General features: G+C 42.5%; 1 protein-coding gene across 1 annotated transcript in view; it reads right to left on the bottom strand.

Annotated features, from left to right (window-relative positions):
• LGR6 (leucine rich repeat containing G protein-coupled receptor 6) overlaps positions 1-20063 on the bottom strand; it is a 137226-nt gene that overhangs the window by 34201 nt on the left and 82962 nt on the right. Inside the window, exons 5-6 of the mRNA XM_035121513.3 lie at positions 13759-13974; positions 5667-5738 (exon numbers count right to left, since the gene is read on the bottom strand). Of these exons, the coding sequence (XP_034977404.2) occupies positions 5667-5738; positions 13759-13974 (288 nt within the window). The remainder of the gene's footprint in view (positions 1-5666; positions 5739-13758; positions 13975-20063) is intronic.

The following is a 20063-nucleotide window of genomic DNA, read 5'->3' as shown; positions in this document are numbered from 1 at the left end:
GTGCAATATTTATCCCTCCCAGGTAAAGAGCAATTCCAAACCACATATTCTTTACAGCACACAGGCAACAAGGGTGCTTCAAGTCAGGAGTCTGCACTATGTGTTAGCAATGTACCTAGCAACACCCCTGTCCCTTAGGGATGATCATCTCAGCGCTCTGTGCCCTCAAACTGAGGACAGCTGTGGTCTAAACCACTGAGCCTTGGGCTTGCCGATCGGAAGGTCGGCGGTTTGAACCACCATGACAGGGTGAGCTCCCGTTGCTTAGTCCCAGCTCCTGCTAACCTAGCAGTTCAAAAGCACATTAAAGTGCAAGTACTGTAGATAAATAGGTACCACTCCAGCGGAAAGGTAAATGGCGTTTCTGTGCGCTGCTCTGGTTTCGCCAGAAGCGGCTTAGTCATGCTGGCCACATGACCCAGAAAAACTGTCTGCGGACAAACATCAGCTCCCTCAGCCAGTAAAGCGAGATGAGCACTGCAACCCCAGAGTTGTTTGCCTTTTACCTTTTTAATCACATAGAAATAGTGGAGAACACCGAGAGAACCCTGTCGGATCAGGCACAATGCCCATCTAGTCCAACAGCCTGGTCTCACTGTGACTAAATAGATACCTATGGGAAGCTGGATAGGACTGGTATTCAGGACTGGACAGCAACTGGTATTCAGAAGCCTCTTTCCCCTGACAGTGGAAGTAGAACATAGTCATAATGGCAGGTAGCTATAGCTGTATCCCTCATGAATTTGTCTAATCCAGGTTGCTCATCATCTTAGCTCTGAGGCTGTGAGCATTACCATATAAACACCTTTCCCGCCCGCCTCCTTAGTATATCTTCTTTGCTTGTGATTTTTGCTATGAGATGTTTGGTTGGTTTTCATGTTACAATGCCTAGTAATAAAAGGAGAACATGAATATAAATTCTGGTGATGTTCTTGATATAGACAGAAATCAGGCAGGCAGCCAAAAGGGGAAATATTGTGATAATGGGTGCCAAAGATCATCACCACCTTTGGGCAAATGTATGTGCAGATTATGACAAACTGGGGGGCGAGGAGGCAAGGTATGGTGGATGACTGTGTATCTTAGCATCAGAGGAAAATTTAAAAATGAGTACAATGTAAATTGATAAAGGAAAGCAAAGAAGAAATTTAAGGAGCAAATTACTAATGACACAAAGCAACTAACAAACCTCTCTTCTTAAGTAATGTGAAAAGTAAAGAAGCAAGCAAGCAACCAACCAACCAACCAACCAACCAGGGGCAGTAAGACTTTTAGATGGCAACCAAGACATGAAAGGAGTAGTAAAGGAACACTGGGCAATGGTACAGAGGCTAAATGAATTCCTTCTCTGTGCTGGCCTTTTATGTAATTGGAAGATGTTGGAGATGCCCACATATGTACCATTGTTTTCAGAAAGGGCATCTAAGGAGATATGTCCAACAGAGGTGAACAAGGTTTAGAGCTAATTTAAAAACTGCAAATTAGAAAATCTATTTTTCTCTCCTTAGTTGTTGTTCTTTATATGACTTGATTCTGTTGTTAAAGCTAACTGGGTAAATAGAAAGGTCTATAGACAACTGAGACCAGGTGGCATTCATTTTAAAAGTCTTAAATATCTCAAATACTAAATTGCTGATCTTTTAAGAAAAGTATACAACATCATGAAAATCACCCTCTTTACCAGAAGATTGGAAGGCAGCCAAAGTTAACACCGTTTTTTGTTTTTTGAATTCATCCTAAGGGGATCTGGAAAATTACTGATCTGTCAGCGTAACTTCTGTTCCAAGTAAATTGGAAGAAAGTATTATTAAAGTCAGAATTGTTAAACACATTAACAAGCCTTGCTGAGGAAAATCAACATGGCTTCCACAAAAGGCAGTCCTGCCCAACAAGCCTTTTAGAACTGTCAATGTGCATGTAGGTAGGGCTGACCTGGTGGACATGATGTGGCTGGATTTTGTTTTGGGAAAGCTCTGTACTGAAGGCCCCTCTGTAAATTTAGGAGACACAGAGTTTGAGGAATGGTTAAAGAACAGGAACCAGAGGGTTGGAATAAATGATTCGCTTACAAAATGGAGAACAGTAAGAAGCAAACAATGGAGTCTCCCAAGGAACTGTACTGGGACCAGTGTGTCCACTCATATGCCTGCCTGCATATGTGAACTGGGCCAATATAAATTATGGAGGCCCCTTACCATATTGCTAGAAATTACTGAATTTGAGCACCTACAAGTCTTCTGAATTTCAAAAGCACAATCCTAGCAATATTATAATGGCCACTGACAGACACTGTGCTGATCCACATTTGTGAGGAAGTGTTTACACATAATAATAAAGAAATATGAAATACAGGGATATTTGAAAATATAACAATGTATCACACAAGGAACCTTTGCATCTTAGACATTATTTTCTTTGTGACTTTAAAAGAGAGGTTATATACACCAGAATTTGGCTCTGCATTAATGAAAATATATATGGAACAATGGTGTGAAATGCTCTTGTTGTTGTTGTTGTTGTTGTTGTTGTTGTTGTTATACGCTCTTTACCCTAAGGTCCCAGAGTAGGTTACAACAATTTAAAATACAATGTTGTGGCTAAGTATAAGGGTTCCCCTATTGCACTATGGTATAAGTACAGTCATGCCTCAGTTTAAGTACGCCTTGGTTTGAGTACTTTCAGTTTAAGTACTCTGCGGACCTGTCTGGAACAGATTAATCCACTTTCCATTACTTTCAATGGGAAAGTTCGCTTCAGGTTAAACGCTTCAGGTTAAGTACAGACTTCCGGAACCAATTGTGTTTGTAAACCGAGGTACCACTGTAATGTTCTTGGATTGTCCTTGTTTTGATTTGATGGGGCTGAACTGAAGCACAGATACCACCATCTTTAGGACTTTCAGCCTAAACATTTTTTCTGATGTAAGTCATCCCATGTAAATAACACTGCTGTCAACACACACACACACACACACACACACACACACACACACTGTCTTCTGGGTGCTATACATTTTGACGCCCCAAGGGGCTGTGTGATCCAAGAACTTCACTCCAAGATATATTTTGAAATGTTGCACATGATGTGCACAAACTTAGATCGTGTGCACAGTACATTTTCCTGGCATACAAGGAAGAGACTGTAGCCTCCATGTTCTTATCAGAGACAGGTTTTTTGTGTTTTTGTTTATTACTGTGTAGACAGCAATCACTGCTGTCTGGGAAGTGCATCACAAATGGCTCACTTTGGATCAGACTGTTACTATTAATGTTTGATGTTTTATTATTATTTTTATGTGTGCTGGAAGCTGCCCAGAGTGGCTGGGGTGGGGTGTATTATTATTATTATTATTATTATTATTATTATTATTATTATTATTATTATCCACTTTCTCTCCTTCCTAAATGGAGGCTCTAGGAATGGAGGATATTATATATACTATTGTCTGGAAAACATAATTTCTCATATTGCCTCTTCCTAATTCCTAGCTCAGAGCTTCTGGGGATAACAGACATCCTTGGCAGAATTTCACATCTTGGTGGCAGCTTTGTCTCCTTGAATGACACTTTTATGCTGGGATAGAGTTTTGCTCTCTTTTACTGGCTCTTTCCCCATTTTGTCCTTCTTGTTCTTTTGACAGTTTGATTCCATCATTAAAGTCAAGGACTGTTTTACTGGAGTGGATGCAAAGGTCTCTGGACCTCTTAGTTTCATGTTTGGAATGCTGCTTTATCTCATTTGTTATTTTTTACTAGGCCATCATATAACAAAGAAAGCTGTTTCCACCACAGTAGTTAGGCAAGGCCTTTGGTCTTGGTTTGGGGAGGCAACATATAACCCTTGAAGTCCAGTGCAACTCTAGGATCTAGATATATCTTGCCTGATTCATGTATTATCCCTGTAACATGAGAGTTGTTTCCTCCAAATGTGGCTCTATGCTGCGCAGATAGTATCTGGATAGAGTACCGTATCCATGTATAAGGCTAGTGGTTGTTTTTTTTTACTAAAAAATTAGGTTTAAAATTGGGGCTCGTCTTATACATGGGTAGTGCTAACGGGTGTTTTCTTAATTTGGAGTCCCCCCAAATAGGGTTGTCTTATACATGGGTGGCACTGTGGTCTAAACCACTGAGCCTTGGGCTTGCCAATCAAAAGGCCGGTGGTTCGAATCCCCGTGATGGAGTGAGCTCCCGTTGTCCCAGCTCCTGCCAACCTAGCACTTCAAAAGCATGCCAAAAAGTGCAAGTAGATAAATAGGCACTGCTCCGGCGGGAAGATAAACGGCATTTCCATGCGCTGCTCTGGTTCACCAGAAGCGGCTTAGTCATGCTGGCCACATGACCCGGAAAAACTGTCTGCAGGCAAACGCTGGCTCCCTCAGCCTGTAAAGCGAGATAAGTGCCGCAACTCCAGAGTCGTCTGCAACTGGACTGAACTGTCAGGGGTCCTTTAACTTTTACCTTTTTTAGATGATGTTACATCAAGCAAATGTTGTCCCACACTGCCCAGCACATTTCTCCATCTCATTCCTTAGTGCATAAAGTCCAATGTGGTTGGGGAAGGGAAGTGGGTTTGTTGCACTAGTGCTCTGAGTCAACTTCAATTGCACAACCGGCATTTGCTGGGATGTGATAGAATCCCACCTGAAAACGGCAACGGTCTGGAAGCACCCACTGTCTCATCCTCAGCAGTTAAAGACATTTTGCTGAAGTTTGAGGGCTGTCTCACAGGATTTCTGCTGCCTTCTCCTGACCTGACCCAGATAGGCTTCCAAGCCCTTAGAGAGCAGGAGAAGTGGTAGATAACAGCAGAATATGCCTTGTGAGCACCCAGCCAGGTATTTCTTTTCCTTTTTTTTTTGGCAAGCATTCAAATAGAGGGCTTGCAAAAACCTCAGTTTAAATACCTACAGAGACTCAATCTCTCTCAGGCAAGCAGCAGGATGCTTACTCACCCCTAGTCCAATCCCCCCTCCTCCCAAGTCTATAGGCTGGCATGGTGTAAGAAAGTCTGCTATGTAGCTTTGCCTGGGAAAGTTTCAACATTGACTTATTGAATTTTTCTGATTCCTCCAGTGCTGATACTATATCCAGAAAAAAGAGGCATGAGTGCCGGAAAGGTATAGCATAGCCATTTCCTAGCTCAGTTCTAGGCAGGGGTGTAGAAAGGGGGTGAGGGGTGTGTGGTCCGCCCCGGGTGTCATCCTTGGGGTGGTGGTGACAAAATGGCACACTGTGGGGCAGCACTTACCATGGGGCCTGCAGCACGCCCAAGCCTTGCGTCTCTTCTGGGAGTGACACGGTGGCTTGGGGTCCCGCGCTGCCTGAAACGGCAGTGTGGGGCTTGTGTCCGCCAGGCGGACTCTGTGGGCAGCTTGCTATGTTGCCCCCCTGCGCGGCTCACCGCCCCACCCCTGTGCGTGGATCACCACGGCGCCCTCATGCGCGGCTCGCTCCCGCCTCCATGGGCAGCTCGCCTCACCCCCGCCACTCTGGGTGCCGGAGCAGCTAGCTATGCCCCTGGCTCTCGGATGCAATAGCTGAAGAGATGAAGCCATTCTAGATCCTCTTGCAGAGAGATGGAACGAATACACAGAGCGTGACTATCCCATTCTTTCAAGAAGGATGATTTAGTGCTAGGTACAAAGAAAAAAGGAAACGACTTACAGAGTTTCCAAGCTGTGGAGTCCTTCAAAGCCGTGAGGTCCGAGGCTGCGGATGTGGTTATTATGCAGGTGTCTGCAGAGAGAAAGGAGATCCTTAGATTCTCAACATCAGCAAACAGATTTTTTTGTTTGTTGCCTAGAGAAGCACTGAAAGCTAAATGCTGCCAAGGGCAAGATGACCCTAGACAAGTGTTCACGAGTTCCCAAAGCACTCATGAACATGGCAGACAACTGAATGTATTCAAAATTAATAGGGATCATTGGAAGGGAGCATACCCAGTTGCTGTCTGTATGCAATATGCCCCAGTCATCATGACTACTGATGGGGGAGACTCCCCTATCTGATTTCAAATTGTGTGCTCATAAAATTAGTTAATCTGTACTGAATTTGGATGGGGTCCGGACTGGCTAATTTTCAAGATCTCCCCATGCCTTAATCAGACGATGTTGCCGTTGTGCTTCTGATGATGTCACTTGGGACATATTCAAGCTTGGAGGTCTCCTCACTCCCATCTCCTTTGCATGCCTCACCCCCCCCAAAAAAGCTCAACTTTTCTGTCCATATTTTCACATTTTGAAATATGGCAACCCTACCTCCCCACTGCCCAGAGATAGCAGGCTTAAGGTGAAGCACAGAGATCTAGTGGTCAATGGCAGTGTTTCTTCCTACATGCCATTAGCTGGCACTAATGTTGGGAATTGCTTTGCACAAAATAAAATAAAGTGTTTGATCTGGATTTTTATTTTAAACAAAGCAATTCAAGACCATGCTATTCCAGTTAAAATATAGAGTTTGGGATATATTCGCCGTATAAGAAATACGACCTGACATATAAGACGACCCCCGACTTTCCTGGGGAAAGATTTTCCTGGGTTATAAAGTAGTCTTATACGCAGGAATATATTTTTAATCTTTGTTGTCTGATATTTTGTTAAGCGGAGTAAGAAGGGGAAAGCCAGCTTACTTTGTAGCTGGGCTTCCTCAAAATCCTCTCCTACTCATTAAAACCCAACCCACAAAGGAAGCGTAGAGAGAAAAATTTGTCACTTTTAAGGGTCCAGAGCAGCCATGAGATCATTTCTGGTATGCTGGAATTTTGGCTGGCAGTAGATGTCATTACAGAGCAAAAAGAGGTGGCCAACTCACTAAGGAATATTTTTGATAAGCTCATGGCCATTATATTCTTTATGATGGAACAGAGACATATTATCCTGGTTTGTAACAGCAAGCAATGTTTGGGGCCGTGACATGATGTAATGCAGCCCCCAGGGAGATTCCACCCAGCAGCAGGTGAAATTAATGGCACCTTAATTATTTGTGTTTGGTCTGGTGTCAGTGAAAAAAGAAATCCCATTCCAACTGGTCTCCAGAACTGGAGGTTTGGCAGAGAGCAGAGTTCCATGTAAAGGCAGCTTGAATTTACAAGGAACAGAGTAAATATGTGGTGGTAAATGGAAGCCTATGACATCCCGGGATGTTTCTGATGAGCACTTAGAGTGTTTGCTCTTTTGCAGAAAAAGAATACTGCTTGCTTTTCTAAAGCAAGTGGGAAACAGGGAAAAGCAGATGCTTGAGAGAAAACTTGGATCCAGTCTAACTTTCAACTGAGAAGATCAATTTCATTCAAAAACTAAACCAGGAGATTAGAGCATAAAACAGTTATTCCTCCCTGACTGTAGGAAAGCAAAAAAAAAAAAAAAACCCATATCCAGATGGTTTCCTCTATCAAATTTTATGGGGCATTTCTAGATCAGGCTGCCCTGACATCACCTTGGACCTTTACACAAAGATGACACCTGCAGTTTAAGTGGCTCTGAATGCTGGATCCCAGGCTTGGCAATCCAGAGTTCAAATCTATTATAACTAGTAACACATGACATATTGCCATATTTGAAACAATACCCAAAACTTGCACACTAGTAATTGGAAAGCTATGATTCACCTTTTGTACCTTTGATTAATTAGCAATAGGAATGGTTCTAAGTTAAATAAAGGCAAAAATGCATCTAGCAGACATTACATTTGAGTAGAATAAGTTTCCATCTGGGGAACACATTCACTCTGAACTGCACGCTCAGGTACTGAGCAAGGACCAAACACACATGAAATCTTACTCGCCCAAGCTCACTTGATCAGTGAGGGAGGAGGAAAAGTAGGTGCAGAGGCAGGCCAGAGGCAAGTAAACAGGAAAAAACGAACCAATAAAAAAGGGGACCTGGTCAGGAGAAAAGTCTGCTCCAAGTATGAAGCAAGGTGTTCAGGTTTGGACTATGATGGGGCAGTGTGAATAAGGAAAATGTGGGTTTTAAGCAATTTTACATGATGGCGTGAGTGAGCCCATTGTCTTGCCTCCCCACAAACTAATCAGATTGAATGTTCAACTAACAGGTTGTCTGGAAGTGCCCTTCATCCGAACACAGGAGAAAGTGGGACTAAGGCTGTAATCCTATACACACTTTGCTGTTGTTCAGTCGTTTAGTCATGTCCCCATGGACCAGAGCACGCCAGGCACTCTTGTCTTCCACTGCCTCCCACAGTTTGGTCAAACTCATGTTGGTAGCCTCGAGAACACTGTCCAACCATCTCCTCCTCTGTCGTCCTCTTCTCCTAGTGCCCTCAATCTTTCCCAGCATCAGGGTCTTTTCCAGGGAGTCTTCTCTTCTCATGAGGTGGCCAAGGTACTGGAGCCTCAGCTTCACGATCTGTGCTTTCAGTGAACACTCAGAGCTGATTTCCTTAAGAAAGGATAGGTTTGATCTTCTTGCAGTCCATGGGACTTATCTGGGAGTAAGTCCCAGTGACCTTAATAGAACTTAGGGCTCATCCAAACTTCCTTTTCTAAACACAGATTGACACTTTAAAGTGCCATGTGTGAGAGCTCCCCTCCTCCCTAGGGCTTTCCTCACAAAAACTTGTTCTTTACCACTGGGAGCAAAAGGCAGAGAAGGTGGCAGGGCAAAAAGTGCTCGGACATCATACTTGATTTTAGATACATCACACAATTACATCGTATAATTACATCATACTGAATTTTAGATAAAATACGACTTGGGGTGAGGGGGATGGCGACACACGAGCATTGTATAACCAGGGAAACAGTTAAGTTTCTAAACTGGAAAACTTAGATGGTGAATGCCAGTTGTACCATCACACAAATAGAGTCATGACTTTATAGGAGAACCAGAAAGATACAAAGGTCAAGCTGTTCTGGCTTAAGTTTGGCTGGAATGTTTTGTTCTGTTTTGAAACGGAGCAAACCATGAACATTCCAGTCCCCACAGAACAGTTTTGTAATCTTATGAGCATCTGAAATGCTGGGGCTCTCATGGAAAATGGAACCCAATCTTTGCCATCAGCTCCGTAGGAACATAAACAAAAGGGAGTTTGACTCACAGTCCAAGTTGGGATGGTAAATATTTGAGGAGAGGAACTCCTCTTCCGTTCTTCCATCCTCTCATCCATGTTAAATAAATTACTTTAGCAAGTGGAATCACAGTCGCTCCAGTGCCTGCCAGACTGTTCCCTGCTCACACAGAGCCATTTCTCCTGGTAAGTCACAGATGGTTTGACAATTGCAGAAGTGGTGCTTTGACAAAATGAAGACACAGTTCTATAATTCTTCATTTCATTCAGGTTTCTAGAGAAATTAATGACCATATTTCCTCTGATGAATCAATGACAAACAGAATGGAGCTATTTTACAATATGTATAACATATCAGAATCCAGGAAAAGAAGGAGAGTTGGGATCATTCCAAAAAGGAGGCAGCTTTCAGAATAGCACGGTCTTGAATTGCTTTGTTTAAAATAAAAATCCAGATCAAACACTTTCTTTTATTTTCTGCAAAGCAATTCAGAACATTAGTGCCAGCTAATGGCACGTAGGAAGAAACACACATAATGTGATAATTACGGCACTGCGTTCTGAGCGTTCCTAAGCATCACAGGGGAAAACTTGCAATAGGGATATAGCCAGTGTAGGCAAGATGACAACTAATGCCACATTCTGTGTACAAATACATCATTTCCAAAGAATGCTGGTGTATACTGCTGTTTCCCCCCTTTAAATATGAAGCAGAGGTCCAATCTTTTATTGGCTGTGACTCCCATGTAGGGAAATCCACTCATTTAGGTCACAGCCACACTTTCACAGTTCTGGCTTCTCCCAACGAATCATGGGAACTAAAGTTTAGCCCCCTCTAAACAGCAATTTCCAGCACCCATAACAAACATCAGGCGCCTCCCCAAAATGATCCTGCAAAATGAGTTTAATATGTTCACTTGTGCTGAGTACAGAATACCTGTCTTTTCCCACTATAATCCTACTTGACCCACCTACAGATCTCTTCTCAGAATAGATTGGAAACAATCAGTATTTTTCCCTTTTCTTTTAAAATCTCATTTTTCTATATTTTTTCCTGCTGACAGAAAAAAAAAATTTCCCAGATAGGGATTTAGTCTACCTCACAGACAGAAAGAGCACCAATTTCTTCTTTTAGCCTCTGGGTGTCAAATTTGTGTAGAAAATAGGAGGAATTTTGTTTTGATGTCTATTGCTCCAGTGATTGAAATAAACAGGGGGGTACAACCCCCCCAACAACAGTTGTTATCAGTCTGTTCTGAATTCCCTTTTCTCTGATATCAATCTGCAAAGTTCAAAAACAAAATAAAGCACTTCTCTAGATTGTGCTCACATGTTTTCATTCCCTAAAGTTAGAAATCTAGGAATCCTTGGAAAGATGAAATGATGCTTTGTCTTTTTCATTTTGGGCTAGATTGTAGGTGTTTCGATTTCCCTTGGTGAGTCTCCTAAACATTGAGGTTATTAAGCACGTTTTCTCCCTTGCAGCAGTGATGTGTAAAATCTCACTGTACATAAAGCCATAATTTCCAGACATGATAGAATGAGAAAGGATGATTTCTGCGGTTATGTTAACAGAATGCAGATCTATACATTACAGGACTTTTCCTTGTGCAGAAAGTATCCCGCATCCCCCGTTACAAACCTATGCGAGAAATGGATGGGAACTGGTGTGCAGAATTCCTTAGTGGGGATATAATTTATTAGCAGAGGCTGATGCCCCTAACTTGTTCCAGATTGAAGCTTGTATATTTTCATGTTGGCTCTTTCCGCCATCAGCAGATGATCAGCCATTTCGCTCCCACAGGCCCAAGGTGTGCGCAGCAGGAAAGAGCATTGCTGCACCTGGGAAGGTCATGTCCTTAGCTATGAAACTGCTGATCGGGGGTATCCAGAAGTATTAATCAGGCTGTAAATGACATCTTCCCCAGTACCCCTCCACAGCTGTTCTTTGGCCCCCTCCCAAAGGTGGCTATTTCATTAGCTCCCAGATTAGAAAGTTTATGGCAGTGACAAGCCCTTCTTCTGCCTCCACATGCCTGTTTCTTAACCTACTCTCTTACACACACACACACACACACACACACACACACACACACACACACACCAAAAGGGCCAAATCGGATGCTACTTTTAATGCATGGTAAGTAGTCATGTCTGGAGTTTAAAAATATATATAATAGTAAGGGTTGGGGGAAGAGAACACAACATGAGACTGCTGGATCCAGACAACGGCCCATCTAGTCTAGGAACACGCTCTCACAATAGTTGATGGGAAGCCTGCAAGCTGGACATGAGCACACACATGGACTCTGCCTACCTGTGATTCCCAGAAACTGGTATTCAAAGGTGTGATGCCTCTGAAGGTGGAGGTAGAACACAGCCATCACAACTAGCAGCTGTTGGTAGGCTTGTCAAATACTCTTTTAAAGCCATCCAGGTTGGTGGCCATCACTTACTCCTGTCTTGTACCAAAAAATAAAAAAATTCCTTCCAGCAGCACCTTAGACACCAACTAGGTTTGTCATTGGTATGAGCTTTTGTGTGGATGCACACTTCTTCAGATACACTGAAACAGAAGTCACCAGACCCTTATGTATAGTCAGAGGGTGGGGAGGGGTATTACTCAGAAGGGTGGGGGGAATGAGTGATTGGCTGATAGGAGTGGTAGTATTCTTTTTAAAAATTTGGGTATTTTTTAAAAAAATCTCTTAAGTTTTATCATTTTATCCTCACAATGCTAGCTGAGGTGGATTAAGCACTGCATCCAATGAACTTCATGGCTGGGTGAGAATTTATCTTCAAGTGTCGCCAAACCAAGGCCCAAACTCTACTAGCTCACAGAGTTCCCCCAAGGAATGGGAATATTTAGATATTTCTATGGGCCCCACATTTGTAGTGTTGTCAATACAGTGGTACCTCGGTTTATGAACACAATTGGTTCCGGAAGTCTGTTCATAAACTGAAGCGTTCATAAACTGAAGCGAACTTTCCCATTGAAAGTAATGGAAAGTGGATTAATCCGTACCAGACAGTCCGCGGAGTACTTAAACTGAAGCGTTCATAAACTGAAGCAAACTTTCCCATTGAAAGTAATGGAAAGTGGATTAATCCGTTCCAGATGGGTCCGCGGAGTACTTAAACTGAAATGTTCATAAACTGAAGCATGGGTGTAATTGGTTCCGGAAGTCTGTTCATAAACTGAAGCGTTCATAAACTGAAGCGAACTTTCCCATTGAAAGTAATGGAAAATGAATTAATCCGTTCCAGATGGGTCCGGGGCATTCATAAACCGAAAATTCATTAACCGAGGTGTTCATAAACCGAGGTTCCACTGTACAGGTGAATATCATTCACGAAGAACATGATTTAACACTTCATTATTATTTTTCTCTTGTTCCTGCATTAATAGAAGTAGCCTGAATAACTTTTGTTTTCTCTAAGCAGCTGGAAAAGTCCTACACAATAAGCCTCTCGGGAGCTTTTGGGAAATAAACTGCATATTTTAATTTTCTAATCATCACTCTCAAACAATCTGCTGTATTTTGTTCAGGCAGTTGAAGTCAATGCATAGAGAATTTAGGAAATCCTCTTTTCCTCATTTGTTTTTCATAAGGCATGTAGTAGTCTTACCATTAAACACTTGCTACACTTTGGCTTAGTATTAGTTTCCTGATGATGTTTTTTATAGCCTAGCCACAAAGCATGTGCATTTCCAGAGCGGGAGTAGCTGTTTCAATCCTATATCTCATGAGTATGGTAATAATTCTAAGACAGCTGGTAATCACAAGCAAAACTTCCTAATCAACACCAAACAATATACAGTTAACAAATTTACACACATAACTTTCCATCTGAGAAGATGGGCAGACCTATAAGCTATTGGTTAAAGCAAGCCCTAAATAACGTGGGTGGCGCTGTGGGGTAAACCACAGAGCCTAGGGCTTGCCGATCAGAAGGTTGGCGGATCAAATCCCCGCTACAGGGTGAGCTCCCGTTGTTTGGTCCCAGCTCCTGCCAACCTAGCAGTCTGAAAGCACGTCAAAGTGCAAGTAGATAAATAGGTACTGCTCCGGCGGGAAGGTAAATGGCATTTCGGTGCGCTGCTCTAGTTTGCCAGCAGTGGTTTAGTCATGCTGGCCACATGACCTGGAAGCTGTATGCTGGCTCCCTAGGCCAGTAAAGCGAGATGAGCGCCGCAACCCCAGAGTCGGTCATGACTGGACCTAACAGGGGTCCCTTTACCTTTAAGTAACCTACAGGTGTGATTTCCTAAAATATATATTGTGGTCCTACTCACATGCAATGGTGCTAAAACTGTATGTTTCATTTTATCTGATGTTTTCGCTGGTGTGCTCATTTTTGTGGTTATTAGAGTTCATTGTTATAATCATGGTATGGTATTCTATGGGGTGGGGGAAACTTGCTTGTGAAATAAATCTGTCCCATATGGAAATGGGCAGTTACCGGAAGTAATATCATTCCTTTAATTTGTTCTGTACTGTATCTTGTGAAGACGGCTTTATACTGAAAGCTGCTTAAAAACTTAAAACTGTGCCTTTATGAACTTGCTACGTAGACTAAGGAGATTTCCTTTATGAGACACAGCCCAGACTGAAACACTGATCAAGCAACTATCTCCTGCTTGTCTAAACAGTACATTGTGTTATGAGAAATGGGCTTCTGAAAGAAATAATGAAAGAATAATAGGAAAGTAAAAGGGGGCACGTACAGTACCACAAGGCTGGTGAGGTTCTGGAAGGCGTAGTTAGGAATGTGCCAGATTTGGTTGAGGGCCAGTGTCATGGCCTGTAGAGCCGGCAGGTTGTTGAGTGCTTTCACAGGGATCTCTGTCAGAGCATTATCATCCAGCCAAAGGTGGCGTAAGGAGGGCAGCCTCTCAAAGCTCTTCTCAGGTACCACAGAGATCAAATTGGCATCCAGGCGCCTAAAGGAAATAAACAGACAGTCAAACAAACAAACAAACAAACACAGCATGTGTGGACATAGCACAGTGCAGAAAGTGTCCTGTTGATTATCATTAAATGGCCAAAGACTTGAGCAAGTTACTGGAGCACCAGTGGCCTGCATAGAGAGGTTCAGGAGGCACAACTGACATATGCAAATGGCTACACATTCTTGCTTCCTTTGATGGAATATCCGTGCTTCCTGCTGATTTGACCTGATAGGAAATGGAAAGAGAGGGTGTGAGGTTTATACCTCTGGAATGATATAGCATGAAAATTCCTTTGATAATACTCTTTGGACTCCTGTGTAGGTGGTGGATCTCAACAAAATCACATTGTACAGCTGCCGCTATCCCACACAGTGGCTCCAGTTTATGTCACACAGATATTCGAGGGCAATTCTGCATCAAATCAACTCAAATCAATCAAAAGAAAAAGCACCTTGGCAGAAGCGACATTAGCCACTTCAGGTGAAGAAGAAGAAGAGTTTTGATTTGATATCCTGCTTTATCACTACCCGAAGGAGTCTCAAAGCGGCTAACAATCTCCTTTCCCCTCCTCCCCCACAACAGACACCCTGTGAGGTGAGTGGGGCTGAGAGACTTCAGAGAAGTATGACTAGCCCAAGGTCACCTAGCAGCTGCATGTGGAGGAGCGGAGATGCGAACCCGGTTCCCCAGATTACGAGTCTACCGCTCTTAACCACTTCACCACTGAAAACATGCTGAATTCATCTCTCCTTATTACAGTATTCAAATATCTAACTAGCTGATCTTCTGTGTTTGCAAAGTGTCTGGGGACTTGTTCAGAATTACATTATACAGGTGCAGTGCAGTCAATTTATAGGAAGCACAGTTATGCTCTTCTGAATTCTTCTGCTGTTGCTGTCGATGTACATTGTCATTCCTCACAATATACTGTTATTAAAATAAATAAACTTTCCCCTTTACTAGGGATGAATTGATGAATCTGTCAATTTTGGTTTCTCTCAGTTTCCCATGTTTCCAATCTTAAATTTACTTCTCCGCATTTCCACATCTGTTTGTGGGTGGTTTTTTTTCATTAAAAAGTCCCCAAGAAATTTCATCAGCATCATAGTGCAAATATCTCCTAATATACACATTTCTGTATGCAAGATTGCCTAATAAACACATTTTTGCAATGCCATTTTCTGTTTGCATGCTATATTCACTAACAAACGCATTTTTATGCAAGCTTTATCCTAGCATATGCATTTTGTACACATAATTGGCTGGAGAGCTGCAGTGCAAAATTTTGTGTAAATTTTGAAGAATGGGATTATGTTTGGATTCATGTATTGTTTTGGAATGTAATTAGGTAGGTTCACCTTTAAATGTGAAATGAACTGAAATTCTCCCCCAGCCCTACCCTTTACACAACAGATTCAAGGCCAGCTTGAACTGCCATGATGTCTTCAGAATCCTCTTCCCCAAACCAAGGAATAAACAATAAAAGTATCTGAACATCATTTCCTATGGAATGACAGGTTGTGGTTTGGTTCATTTTTTTTTGGGTTTACAATACAAAACAAAATAAAAATTGCAGGTTTGGTATAGGAACTGCAGTAGTACTGTATAAGTCAAATGTGACACCAATGAGAAGTAGTTGGGTTTTTAAAATCAGAATTCTTTAGTTCCATAAAAGCTGAAGAGCTCAAAAAGAAGGATTTAAACCCAGTTAAAGAGCTGGGTTTGATACCAGTTTCTGCTACTGTGTCATCTGAATGAGTCAGCAAATGGAGGAGAAGGGGATATCCTTCATCCGACTAATACAAGCTGAATTTCTTAATCTTTTGTTTGTATGGTAAATTCTTAAATGTAGATACTGTTTCATCTAACATGAATTTTTCAGTTGTCCTAGAAATAATCTGCAAAACCTCTCAAGTGCAATACTAATGCAAGTGAAAATTAAACACTTTCTTGGCGCTTAGGGGGAATGTGTCTTGTGTTCTATTGTAGTATCTTTTGGCCACTTCAATCAGTCTATAGAGAATCTTAGTTTTCTGGCTCAAGCCGCAACTGCAGCTAGGGGAAGAATGGGCACTCCAAAACATTGCTTGTAGATGCTGGTTTTACTACTTTGTGACCTACTATTTTCCTATATGTGTTTGGGTTTGGAAATGAGGTCTGCCCCACCCCTGCTTCCATTAAAGTGTAGTGACAAGGTGGAACAAGTTGCTTTGGAAAGCTGTTCCATAGAGATAGGTGTTCAGTAACAACTTGCAATGGGACTAATAGCTTCAGCACAAAAGGAATTGAATAAAACTCTTAGTAAAGAAAATAAAATTTACTGAATGCCAATGGAATAATATCATATCCTCAGCATGCCAATTTGTACTCCATAGGTTTTGTTTTCTCGTGCCTTGCATGCATCTCAGTTTTGGAATTATTTGGCAGGGGGTTCTGTTTCTTGGAAAAGCACCTGCTGAAAGTCTTGTGAGTCTACACAAACTAGTAGTCTGCCCATGACAATGGCTAGGTTTAGCAGAGGGTGAGAACCTAGTGTTTCCCTTCCCTCACTTGTATCATTTGGAGGTCTGAGTACTTGGAAAACCACCAAGTACAACCGAGTCATGTTAACGACATCTTGTAAATCCAAAGAATTATGCAATTTCCAGTACTCAACAAATGAAGGGTCTACATATGGCTTTATAACATACCCTTGATGAAGCTCCCAATGGATTCAGAGGAAGCTGCATCAGGTAAGTCTTTAAATATAAAGACTCCAATACAGTACTGCAGAGTGTATGGTTATAAAAGCCAGTTTATTCGATAGATGAGTGCCCCTGAACCCAGTAATAATACAGGTCATGCTGTCCTTTTAGTCTTCAAAACTTCTATTTTGCTTTGTGACTTGGAGACAGACAATGAATGGAGAACCAGGGAAGCAGATTGCTTCAGATATTTGGAATTAGAAAGGAGTTGGGCAACTGGGTCAGCCAGAGACCTGGAAAAGAAGCAATTTGCATTGGACTAAAGGAAGAAGGGAAAAGAAGTTCTAAGTTTCAGGGGTTGGCTGAAGAGACAGGCTTTCTGTTTAGAGATGATGCTGTGTTGCTTAGGAACTGATGCCATTTTGGAACCTGCACCACCTACATGGTCCTACTGGCTTGCTGCCTGCCCAATCTGTGCATTTGTAAACAAACAGTTATTGCAAAATGCAGCAGAATTCTCCATTGCTCTGTTATTCAAAAGAAAAACCGATCCTGCAAAGCTGCCCTGGAACCTTCACCACAAAGGGAAAGTGGGAGTGAAAACAATAACACCGGCAGACATAAATAAACTGAAAACTGGCTTCCAGAAGTAGTTTGGTATCCTGGCTTGCTTGCTTTCTGAAATAAAGTTGGATTGTCATAAAAACATGTAGCAGAGTTCAAGCTCACTAACTGCTATTGCTCCCAAATGTAGTTCTTCTTGAGGAAGAGATGGAGCGAATATAAAACTCAGCTCCCTTGGCACCAAGAAGCTGCTAATTATATCAATTAAGCAAAACAAAAAAGCAACCACATGGCTCTCCTCTTTCTGCACTGTGTGATTATGGCTTCTTAAGCACTTTCTATTATGGTTTATACCTGGGATAATTGGGCAGATTAGGAGACAGGGTAGGCTAGTGCCAACTTGCTCCATTTCCACATAGACGTTGACATTTTTTATTTTGCTGTGCTTCTCAGATCATGCTGCAGTTTCCATCACAAGCATCAATCCATATGTTCATGTCATATGTTCATGTCATATGGAGGAACTCAGATGAGGCTCTGAGATGGTTCAACTGTAATGCTAAATCGTAGCACCGAGTGAAGGGCCAAACCAATCCTCCACAGACCTTTTCCACCAATATTTTAATCCCATTGTCTGGTGGATCTTCAGTATAAGAATGTGCCCCAAGGTATGTATGTATGTATGTATGTATGTATGTATGTATGTATGTATTGAATGTATATACCGCCCTATACCCGCAGGTCTCACGGCGGTTCACAGAATAAAGGTACCGTAATGTTGCACATGCAATCTCACACATCACATCTTACATGTGAGGGTTCATCATTGAGCCTACCTAGTGACAGTGAAGGCAGGAAAACCAGGGGTCCCATTGGGGATCAAGCCTGTAACCATGGCATTATCAGCACCACACTCTAACCAACTAAGCTATCCTGTTGGGGAAATAAAGAGCCTTGGAATAATAGAATTGTAGAGTTGTCGTCTAGTCCCACCCCTTGCAATGTAGGAATATTTTGCCCAACGTAGGGCTTGAACCCACGACCCTGAGATAGAGTCTCATGCTCTACCAACTGAGCTATCTGCCCAACAACATTTGGAGGGTCGCAGATAAAATCACTTGCATCTGTTGGAACCTTCTTTTGTTCTCGGAAGGTGCCATATGACCAACTGTATAACCTGGACATGTGAAAAAAAAAATCTTTCCCAGTCCACCCCCTCTATCTCAGCACTCATATCTATAGGTAGGATTGCAAACCCTTTTTCTGGCAGGTCACTCATTTTTCCACATGAGTGTATCAACCATATCAGGAAAGGGTTTATCAGTCACATGCTTTGCCTGCCATTCAACTATTAAAATCACATAAATACTGACAGGAAGAAAAGTGGAAATTCTAGCCATGCCATAGGTTTACTCCATTTCACCATTATTGAATTAAATATATTGTGTGTCTGGTTTTTAAGTCTTGAACCATAGTGAAGATTAATTTCTCATCTGTCTTGTGGCTAGACTACAGAACTACAAGAGAATGCAAGTTTCTCAAATAATGTAATCTTTTGCATTTCCCCACCCCCTGAAAAACTCATGTAGTACAGTACAGAAAAAAATCTCTTGCAGCCATCCTATGTGTGGCTTAAAATGCAATAGGATCTTGAGTAAAAAACCCACAATAACAACAGAACCTGCGTGCCTATACAGAAGTATACAAACAATATTATAAAGTCCCCAATGTGCTTTTTATTGACCTTGATTAGGAAGATCCATGACCCTGAACCCCCTCACTTAAGTACATGACTTGTTACATTTCCCTTAGTGAAAAGCCAAAGAACAGGGAAGATGGGTGATTGGTCCCAGATGTTCTATACAGTAGATATGTCTGTGCAGTTGGGTTGATAGGTCCCATATGTTAAATACAGTAGATGTGTCAGTACAGCAGGGAGACTGACAACAGTTCCCATATGCTGATTTCACTAGAAAAGTCTGCATACTTATATCTATAATAGACTTCAGCGGACAGTCTTTTACAATAGGCTAACGGAGACACATATATATACCCTGTTTCCCCTTTTTTAATACGTAGTCATAAAGTAAGCCATGGCAGGGTTTTTAAGTATTTGAGAAATATAAGACATACCCCGAAAATAAGCCATACTTCCGCGCCGCGGAAACCAACCTCCACAGGCACCTCCACTCACAGAGTCACTCCATGCAGCCAGCACTGCAGGAGCGCGATCAGCTATGATGAGGCGCTCCAAGAGCTCCGCTTAACAGCTGATCGCGCTCCCGCCTTGCTGGCTGCATCCCCGCGCTCTGCCTTCTCGTCCACCGCCATCCCTGCCACTTCCGTGCTTGCCGCCACTGCTGGGCTCACTGCTTCTTCCTTGCCTGGCCCGGCCAAGGAGCTTGGAGCGCCCTGCAGCGGCGGGCGGAGCGCATGAGCCAGCGGCCTCTGCCTGGCCCGGCCAAAGATGCCTGCCACCCCGCCACCCGGAACTGGGGGCTGCTGCAGCGCCGAGCACTCAAGACAGCCCAGCAGCGCCCTGAGCCAGCGCCCTGAACCGTAAAAACCGTACCGGTAATAAAAAATATAAGACATCCCACCGAAAGTAAGCCACCCTGTGTTTTTTGAGGGGGGAAAAGTTATAAGACGGTGTCTTAAAAAGGGGGAAACACGGTAGTTACAGGTAGGTAGCCGTGTTGGTCTGCTGTAGTCAAATCAAAATGAATTAAAAAATCCTTCCAGTAGCACCTTAGAGACCAACTAAGTTTGTTCTTGGTATGAGCTTTCGTGTGCATCACACTTCTTCAGATACACTGAAACAGAAGTTACCAG

The sequence above is a fragment of the Zootoca vivipara genome, chromosome 7 (assembly GCF_965207765.1).
Source record: "Zootoca vivipara chromosome 7, rZooViv2.hap1.1, whole genome shotgun sequence".
In the NCBI taxonomy this organism is placed as follows: Eukaryota; Metazoa; Chordata; class Lepidosauria; order Squamata; family Lacertidae; genus Zootoca; species Zootoca vivipara.
Note: the sequence above shows the minus strand (reverse complement) of the source record. Positions and strands in the feature narration are given on the sequence as shown.